Source organism: Diadema antillarum, unplaced genomic scaffold, assembly GCF_040938485.1.
Source record: "Diadema antillarum isolate AM-2024a unplaced genomic scaffold, OU_Dant_1.0 scf00000015, whole genome shotgun sequence".
In the NCBI taxonomy this organism is placed as follows: domain Eukaryota; kingdom Metazoa; phylum Echinodermata; class Echinoidea; order Diadematoida; family Diadematidae; genus Diadema; species Diadema antillarum.
The window spans coordinates 1,759,098-1,769,356 of record NW_027270904.1 but is presented as its reverse complement, the minus strand read 5'-3'; the positions used below and the strand labels follow the sequence as shown (position 1 = coordinate 1,769,356).

At 38.2% G+C, this 10,259-nt stretch overlaps 1 protein-coding gene across 1 annotated transcript; it reads right to left on the bottom strand.

Moving 5' to 3' along the window:
- Positions 1 to 1,827: 1,827 nt before the first annotated feature.
- On the bottom strand, positions 1,828 to 9,111 carry LOC139724765 (uncharacterized). Its single transcript, XM_071635886.1, has 2 exons — positions 8,799 to 9,111; positions 1,828 to 3,873 (listed from the first exon to the last, which is right to left on the bottom strand). The coding sequence occupies exon 2, from the start codon at positions 3,861 to 3,863 to the stop codon at positions 1,995 to 1,997; it is 1,869 nt and encodes a 622-aa protein (XP_071491987.1). The 5' UTR covers positions 3,864 to 3,873; positions 8,799 to 9,111; the 3' UTR covers positions 1,828 to 1,994.
- Between the last annotated feature and the right edge of the window lie 1,148 nt (positions 9,112 to 10,259).

Genomic DNA, 10,259 nt, shown 5'->3' with positions numbered 1-10,259 from the left:
GTGCGATGACCAATTTTGCAAGGACAAGTGATGTTTAAACACAAACCCTCAAACGGCATACATGATTTTATCTCTCTCTCCCACACAGTTATACAGACGTATACATAATCATATACAACATATCTATATTTTCATATTTACAGGTGAATTAAAATGACACCATCGGAAAAGAGAAATTTAATCAATATAAAGCTTTTTATCCACGTAAAATAGTTCAAGGCGTATCCTTTTGTTAAAAGCACATAAGCGGCTGACTTTGCTTCCATCAATGCCATCCAAAATATTTGATAATCACGAACGTACATTGACGAGCACGTAACACGACACACACACACACACACACACACACACACACACACACACAAAATGAATTGCTTACACATAACATTAGGACTGGTGCATAATTTTCTTGGCATGCTAATCACGTAACAATATCTATATTCTGGGGCATGTTATTATAGTAGAGTCTATTGGGCGATGTTGGAAGCGGTTAAAAGATGTGTGATGACATTTCAAGAAACGTATCGTGGTTTAGTAAACGACATTCCCTTCACACTATCATTCTATATTATGATATAAACGCAGACACAAACTCAAACCTAGACAACTGTTGCGTAAACAAATGTGAAACGAATCGACACCAGTGGATACTGCCGAAGTATACGGGAATCATTCTCATTCAAAGACACCCTCATCGTCTTAAGAGAAGGAAGCTGTCACAAAGGTCGTGACAGTCGATTCTGTATTAATCAGCCCCTGACAAGCATGTTACGTTGCGAAAAAAGCAGTTAATAAATTCACTCATTAATAAATATTATTCATTGTATTGGGGACAACCCGTCTTGAAGACAAGTGTCACACAGGCAAAATGAGAGCGAGATGTTGTTTAGCTCACTGACAGAGATTATACATTCAGATCACGGAATGACCCTGACCTCTTGGCAAAATAAAAGTGAACATTTTCAATGACTTCAAATCATGTTACTTTACCAGTATTCCTGTGATATTTCGTTTGAGCCAATCTCAATTAACAATTGATTGCTTTTTAATTTTGTGACACAGACATTGTCAGTAGCCTTGGTTGAAATATCCGCTGCATTGTGCAGCAACATAAGAAGGGACATGTCACAGTGTTCTAGCAAACAGCTTTCATAAAATGCATGAAGACTCGTCGTCGACGTATCTGTGTCCGCCAAGAACCAGATAGACGATAAATAGAGACGTAAACAGGATACAGATGAATATCCGCACATGTAACACAATGTCATGTTTCATTTTTTTTCTCTCTTGATAAGTTACAATGCACAAAGACATAACGTGATTATTAAGTCATGTACGAAGAAAGGTGAAGCACATGTGAACCTAAGTCTCGAGATACCACAAAACAACTCAACGCTATAGGGAAAACGAGTTCTTGAAACATAATAGAATTAGTGCATTATTGGATCGCTGGTAGATTTCTTTGACTTACAAAAGGACAAGTCTCGATAGTCATCAGAATCTAGGGATGGGCATGGAAGGACGGAAGGAATATAAGAGAAGAAAATGAAGAAGTAAAAGAAGGAGAAAGACCGTCACGTTCATTTAGGAAATAGAGGAGGTCTTACGAAACACGTAATGGTTGTCATGAAAAGTAATTGAATGATATATAGTTACGTATCGTTGTCACCGTTAATGTCGCGCTATCACTTTGATAATGATGATTATGCTAGAACAAAATCAAACCACATCAATTGCTGCTTTACAAAGGAGAAGAAAAGAATGTACAAATAAGATATACGGTGACTAGATCATGAATGAAGAAAAAGTTTGAAATCGACGCTGGAAGAAACGATTTTCTGAAGCCACAGCACACGACACAGAAATTATTCATCGATGGATCGCTCAGAGCAGGCAAAAAAGACTCGATAGTCATGACGGTATGGGACTAGACATAGAAAGAAGTAAAGAAGGAAAGAAAGGAGAAGAAGAAGGAGAAAAATTACCATGTTATCTCAGGAGACAGAGGAGGTCTTACGAAAGATGTAAAGGTTGTCCGGGGTACAAAACGCCAGCTCCCCGGTCGAAAATTCACGCAGGTGATACCAAGAATGCTGAGGGATCTGGAACTTGAAATCTGCCACCAGCGTTCTCAGAGGCTCCAAATTACGAGAGTACTGCTCGATCATCAGCAGTCCTTCGTCATGCTTTACCCAGGCAACCGCAATGGTCCCGTCAAGACAGACCGCGGGTTGTGGCCGGTAACCTTTCCTTGTCAACCCCTTCTTGAAATTTCCCGTCGAATCCAAAATTCCTAGGTTCTCCTCAGTTACAACAAGTATTACACTCGATCGCAAGCCGAAGACCTCAATTGGCTTGAAATCACACGAAATCTTTTTCGCCGGTTTGCCACCTCTTATCGGATAGACGAAGATTTTCTTCAGCTTCGTGAAGCTAGCAATGAGGGCGCTGTCCTCGTAATCGACAGCAAAACCACCAAATCCGCCTTCATCATGACTCGGAGTAATGAATTCTGACTGTATGCCCTGATTGACGAAGGACTTGGTGTAGATCGAAATGTGGTTATGGCTGTCACGAACAGCGACACGTCCATCCGACAGAAAAGCAACACCTCTGATACCAACATCTTTCAGAACAACCTGCTGTTTGCCTTCTACGTCATACAAGAAAAGTCCTCCAAATCGAGAACCAGCTGCCACTTGGCCATTTGGAGAAGAGGCGATGCAGTTGATCCCATCTTTCGTGGGAAACGGGACGACTTGATCCAAAACCCAATTGGCAATGACAACCTCTCCAAGATCAAGCTCATTCAAACCTCTTGCTCTTCGTCTAATCCGCTGGAAAGCGACGCGCTCTCCTCGCCAAGTCGTTTTCCGTGGCTGTTCGTAGTCCCGCTTACTCATGCCAAGAATCTCTTCCAAATTTTGACACAGTGTGTCATGCGCAGTCAGCGCTTCGCCCTCCAGAGGCATCTTCAAACCATTCTCAACCAGATCACTCACTTCCTTCATCTGACTGATTTGTAGCTTGCTGGCATCTTTCATGCCTTGCAGCTCTTTGTTGAATACCTCGATACGCCTCGTACACTCTTTGATCAGGTGATCTCTTCTCTCCTGAAGCTGTTGGATCGACTCTTCGCAAGTCTGTTCGATCTCCCGGGAGAGCTTATCCAGGACTTGCTGCATCTTTGCCTGCTGCTCCTCGATGAACACGATGTATTCATCAATCTTCGACTTCTCGACGTCGGCCCGACCACGTAGCTCACCGATCTTCTCCTTCTGTTCGTCTTCATGCTCTTTACCGTCAAGTACGTTGTGCCCCTTTTTACCGTGTTCCATCATGCCACACCGGAAACAGACAAACCTCTTGCACTCGACGCAGAAACATTCCTCATCCTCGGACTTGTGCTTCTGACACTTACGGCGCTTCTTCTTTGAAACTTTCCCCGAATTAATGTCATCCACCTTCACAACCTCGTGTCCCGCAAACTTGTCCCACCTGTCGTGAGTCTTGTGGCAGTCGACGCACATGTAGTCGTCGCATTCTTGGCAGTAGGTGATGGCTAGTGGCTTTTCGTTTCCTCGGCACACGGTGCAGGCTTGGGTCTGGTTTTTGACATCTTCGATTAGAGACTTGATTGGCTGGTTACTTTGCAGTAGGTCGACATTTCCTTTAGGGACGTTGGTCACCTTTCGGCAAACGGGACATATTATCTTGCGCCCCTTCTGAGAGTTAGAGAGTCGCATCAGACAGTCTTTGCAATAGGTGTGGGAGCAGGACAGAAGCCGTGGATCAACAAAGACGTTTATGCAAATGGGGCACTGGAGGTTACATGTCACGAGGTCATTGACACTGGTTGCCATGGTGATGTTTCTGCGTAAAACGAAAAGAAATGAAAGAAAAAGTTTTGAAGAATTTCTTTCAATCTTTTGACCAGCTTCGTGACTACTTTGGTATTAGAATGTCAACGGCTGTCTCAGGTTTCTCTTTACACAATTACTGTACATAGAAACTGGCGACATGTAAGAGGTTTATTAGATTGTTTTTATGCCTCCGCCACGAAGTACAGCGTAACTAAAAAAAAATGTATATGTAGTATGAGTGAGCGAAGTTGTGCCTATCAATATACAGTGTGTATAAGCACATGCTCAAGGTCAAAGGTTCAAAGGCAAATGCTCAAAATTTCACCATTTCCCCCATATCTATACAATGCCTGAAGATATTTTTTGAAACTTAGTGTTTACATGTACAGTCAAACCTGTCCTAGCAGCCACCTATCTATAGCGGCCACCTGCTTATAGCGGTCACTTACAAATCCCCCACACGAAATTGCTGTATTATAGACCCTTTCTTTAACGCCCCCCTGCCGGCGACCACTCATTTTGTATCCCGTGATGAATATCTACCTGCCACAAAAAAAAATTTTTAGCCGAACCGCTAAATCAGCCTTGAATACGTCGGCTTTCATTGCATTAATTCTATCGAGTCCTAGCTCAGTCACAATCACACAGACATGATTGGCAAAATTAATACAGCTCTTCGCCATGAAGAACCGTCTTGCCGCTAACTTGTAGACGTAGGCTTCAGTTTAATGCCGCCCTGAATAGATGCTTCAAAGGCAAAGACATATCCTTATAACATCTTACAATTTTACCAAAATGCTGACTAATTAGTGTTAAAATCCATTTGAATAAGGACAATATTGTACTTGACTGGGTATCGTTTGTTGTTTACGTCAGCTTCGCGCATTATTAATCCCCTCGAATTCACTCGTGAACCCCGTTCATGCAAACCGGTACGAACCAGAGCAGTTCTTTAGGTCCGAAATGTTATTTTCAAAATCAAAAGAACAAAAGTAGGCAAAAAGTAAATTGAACAAAACGAAAAATCCCCATAATATAGCTGCACATGCACTTATATGCTGGTTGTTTTTAGGAATAGCGCGCGGTGTTTTCTGTGATGATAAAATGCAAGTATTGACATTGAAAATGACCACCAAATTGTCAATAGCGGTCACCTGTCTTTAGTGGCAACTTTTGTTGTTTTCTCGGGTGACCGCTAGGTTTGACTGCATCACCAAATGAAGATTCTCCAGAGAGAGTTTCCGGTCATGAAGTCAAAGGTCAAAGGTCAAGTGAATATTTCAAACTATCTCATTTTTGTCTCCATATCTCGCAAATGTTCCAAGGTATCTTCATGGAACTTAGTATAATTATATACATGTACTGACTGGCAATGACTATCCAGGGAATTTAGGGGTCATGGGTCAAAGGTTAGCGGGTCAGAGGTCAATATCAAATCCTCCAAGATTTTATTATTTCCCCTCATATTTGTTTCATGCAATTCCTGCATCATATTTGTTGTTATATACAAATCTTAATTATTTTCTTCAGATTTATATCATGTGACAAGGCAAGTTTCTACAAAAGAATTTGCCCAATTTCAACACCATTCCCTACATTCACGTCATGTTAGCCTTTGCCTTTATACTTTTTAAAAAGCTAGGATCGTTCACGTTGTTTGCCGAGTATAAAAATTGTAACTGTTGTCCACATGAAACAAATATATAGTAAAATATCCTTCCTGACATTGTATCACCTTGATATACATGTGGATGGAGTACATGCAGCCGTATTAGTGGAAGTACAGGGAAGTCGGACAATCCGTCCAAAAGTTATGAATTTTTAAAGATTCTGCACAGTCACTGCTGGACGAGAAGACTACTACAGTTTGTGATGTCACACGCGGAGGACAATATAAGGAAAACATAAAAACAAAACACAATTTTTTTTTTTTTTTAAAGTACACATTCTCTCAACTTGCTAATGACGGGCGTTAAGGGTAATACTATTCCCTTGCCTTCTGAAAGAGGCAAGTCTAATGTTCTTTTATTATGCGAGAAAAGTGGAAATATGGTGAATGCTGTTTATTTTCTTTATATCGTTCTACGCATGTGACATGATAGGCTGCAGTATCTTCTCATTCAGCAATGGCGTCAATGACACTTCAAAAATGCATAACTTTTGAACGGATTGTCCGATTTTCCTCAAACTTTCACTGACAACGATTGTGTTCCACTGATATTGCTCTGTTTTCCCAATCCATGATTATATTAAAGGTACTATTTACCGCTGGGAGCAGTTATTCAATGATTGTTCGAGTTATCAAATTTGGTGCATATACTGTATAAGGTCCGTATCTCAAAACATTCTACCATAATACATATAAGAATAAAAAATCTCAAAAAAGAGACATAACTGTACAGACGAATCATTCTGGAAACAATTTTATCTACTGAACTATTATTCATATTTTGTATATTTAACGGTATTTACTATTGATTATACTGATAAAGTATTTTTACGTTGGTTGTTTCTATCCTCAAATCACATTTTGAACTGTTTTGAAGCACTAAAGCGGGTTTATTGTTTCATAAAAATTATGCAAATAGATAATGCCTTTAAGCTGAAGTTGTCCTTTAAAGGTAACTTCAGCTCCACGGAGCTGTTTGAAGAGAGATATCAAGCTATGTACCATAATACATTTATGTACAGAATATATAAATCATAGAAATAATCTCTCCATGCATCTTAGAATTTACAAGATTGAAGATGCAGATATTGTAATATTCCTTTCCCTTTGACATAAAGTGGTGTGAGATTTTCAGTGAGACAGATTGAGGAACATGGATTTTGAAAACAGTGTTGTACCTACGTCACAAAGACACATACACATATACACACGCACACACATCTATACTGTACAACAGTTTCCTATGTCTTCAATAGAATTAAATTACTCTGAGTTATCTGAACATGAAGCAAAGAATTACTGAACGCTTGAACGTGTTCAGCAAGTAACAGCCAGTGTATATTCACATGCATATACTTGTATTTCATCGGACCTGTACCTTAATTCCACAGTTGCTACCTCGAGATCTACTCTGAAACCTTAACGATAAAACATCGTAGATTGAAACGAAAAACTAAGTATTTCTACTCTGTCAACTCCGTCGACGTTCTGACATCAAGATAGCAGTGTGATTGTATCTGGAGATCTTCATTAACAAAGAAAGATAATCTTTTCAGTCTTACAACTGTGCTCTAACACAGAATTAATCAATCCATCAATCAATCATTCATTCAATTAGTCACCCAGCAAACAGAACGTTTTCAGATCGTTTCCTAAACTTGTTTTTTTGTTGTTGTTGTTGTTTTTTTTAGGTTCCGTACGTCTTCGTATAAAATGGACGTTTTTAACACGTACACACAACGTCAAAGTGGGGACTTGGCGTTTACCGCAAAGCACAGGTTTTTCGGAAAACGTTTTTAAAATGTCAATGGACGTTACAATGACGCATTATGTCTGCAACGTCTTCGTCCTTTATAAACGTCCACAAAACGTTTTCATTAGGTCTGCTACGTCAACTTCGTCTTTAATGAACGTTAAAAAACGTGTTTATTTGGTCCACTGCGTGTTCATCATTGGTTTCCAAATTATGAATATTCATGCCAAATTATGAATATTCAAAGTAAGGTGTGTGTGATCTAATTTTAGTAACCAGTGATACAAATTCATTAGTTGGGAATAGGATGTAGTATAGGTGGTAGGACATTAGGAACAGGTTAGGATATATTATATAGGATTAGGATACAATAATCTCAGATTGTGTCTATGTAATCTCATAACTATATATATATATATATATATATATATATATATAATATATATCATTCAATATATGATTTATAAACCTATTTTATATATATAGATATACATATATCATGAAATATGTGATTTATAAACCTATATATATATATATATATATATATATCATTAAATATATGATTTATAAACATATTATATATATATATATATATATAGATATACATATATCATGAAATATGTGATTTATAAACCTATATATACATATATATATATATATACTTATATGATTTTTAAACCTATATATTTAAACCCTATAAAAATAATCATTAGACATTCTTAAAACGTATATTGAACGTTCTAGACGGTTTTCTACACCAGTCCGCAGAACGTCCACAGAACGTTCTGAATATTGTTAAAAGGTTTTAATGTCGTCTATAACGGTCAAAAGGTTTTCTACAGGTCCTTAAAAATTCCGAAAGGTTTTTCATTGGTTTTCTTAACGTTTAAGAACGTTTTTATAACGTCCATTTGAAACATTTTAAATACTTCGAAAACCTTCAACAAATACACGTTCTGAAAACGTTTTGACAAAACGTCTAAAATCAATAACGAACTTGGAACGTTTCAAGACCGTTCAGAAAACGTCTTTGTGTTAGCTGGGCAGTCAGTAAGTCAATCAATCAATCAAAATGCAGTTCTTGTATATTAAATCATGCCTTTGAGAAGGTCTTTGTGAGCTTTAATAAAAAATCAAAATAACAAGTGAAATACAGCGAAAATCCTGCTTTTTGATAGGGCACATGCACATGTATATGCCCAGTTAAAAAAAAAAAAGATTTTAAAGATTTCGTGAATTTTTGTATTGTGTCCACGTGTTTGATAATAATTTGGGAGGCTATTCCATAATGCAAGGCAGCATGCCCCTGATACGATCGGTCATGCCTGTAGTCCCAACATAGCTATTCGAATGTAATCAGCCACCTGGGTCAAACGAGACAAAATGATATTAATAAAACATCTTATCCTACAATGTACGCAGCGGACAAAATCTGAAATCATCGTTTGAGTCCACAACACATCTCACTATACGAAACCATAAGATGAAATCAAGAGGAATAGGCCCTACTTACCTAATCCAGTCAGAACGGAGAGCAGAGAAGTACAAGAATTGGTGATACGTTTCCTGAGTTTCTGCGTCAAAATGGCGTTTTATTCTGGCGTCATAAACTGGTGGTATGTTTTGATATCCGCCACTCTTAGCACATTATATAGATCTCAAAACACGCTGTTTTTGCAAATTGCAGGGTAAAACAATCTATCCTTTTTATCTTCTCCCGATGCATTTTATCACGTAATTTTATGTAGAGAAAATTAAATGATGTTAATTTGAGTAAAATCCTTACTGGTGGAGAACACAATCGAATGGCTGCCGAATTGACAAATATTCCACTACCTAGTATGTCTTGGGTGCATTGCACCACCGGGTGTGTCAATGCGTAGATAACAAAGATCTATTTTCGTGTCGTGGGTTTTCCCCACACATTAATATGTAGTGGCTCAGACATTAATGTTCGGCATTGATCACGTGCAAAGCTACTCCTTCATGGCATTGATATTTTTTCGCCTATACAATACATTTGTGTACATAAATTGCACACACACACACACACACACACACACTCACGAACAAACATAATAAAACACGCATTACTTTTAAAGGGATGGTAGGTTTTAGTTGAGATGGGGTTTTCAACTTGTGAGATGATTAGAAACCTCTTACGAAATAAGAGAGAGCGGGAGAGATTAAAAGTTTATTTGATGAAAAGTGGTTTTGAAATGGCTGAGATATCCAAAATAAGGGATTCTAAGGATTTTAATATGATTACTTTGTTTTACTATGTGTTTGGATATCTCAGCCATTTCAAAACAGATTTCATCAAATAAATTGTGAATTTCTCTTTGGATTGTGTGCTCCCTACCATTTCATAAGCGGCTTCTTAGTATCTCGTGAAAAATTAACAGCTCAATCTTCATTTCAACCAATACTACACCATACCTTTAAGCGCTATAACGTACATATTTACCCGATTGTATAATAACAAGTTTTAAGTTTCTTTATTTCATTTTTTTTTCATAATAAGGTGGTGGGAGGGTGGGCACCATCATACAGGTGCTGGCGTGCAAAGAAAACAGAATGGCCAGGTTCGAAAAGAGAGCATTACACTTAATCCAGAAATACCAAACCGCCAATCTAATACTGAACGTGAACAGTAAACAATATTACTGACATTCAGACAAGCTGCTAAGTCACAATACTGACAACGGAATAAACTATACTTGGACACTGCATAATAGGAAAGATTGCATGGTGCTTTATGAATTGTACTGATTTAAAAGACGTGCACAATAGTCCATGGGCCAGGCCAGATATTGGTACCATCTGAGGTGGCAAAACCTTTTTGGTGTCATTTTGTTTGTCGGGCATAGATATGCTCATCAAGCTATGATAGCATTTCCAAATGAGTAGCTTAGTCATAATAAATGAATTTTTAACCAATTTGGTTTCGTTGTTACATCCCTATACTTCTGAA

What these genes read in the sequence shown, in the direction of transcription:
- LOC139724765 (XM_071635886.1), bottom strand. Translation starts at nt 3,863, where the DNA reads ATGGCAACCAGTGTCAATGACCTCGTGACATGTAACCTCCAGTGCCCC.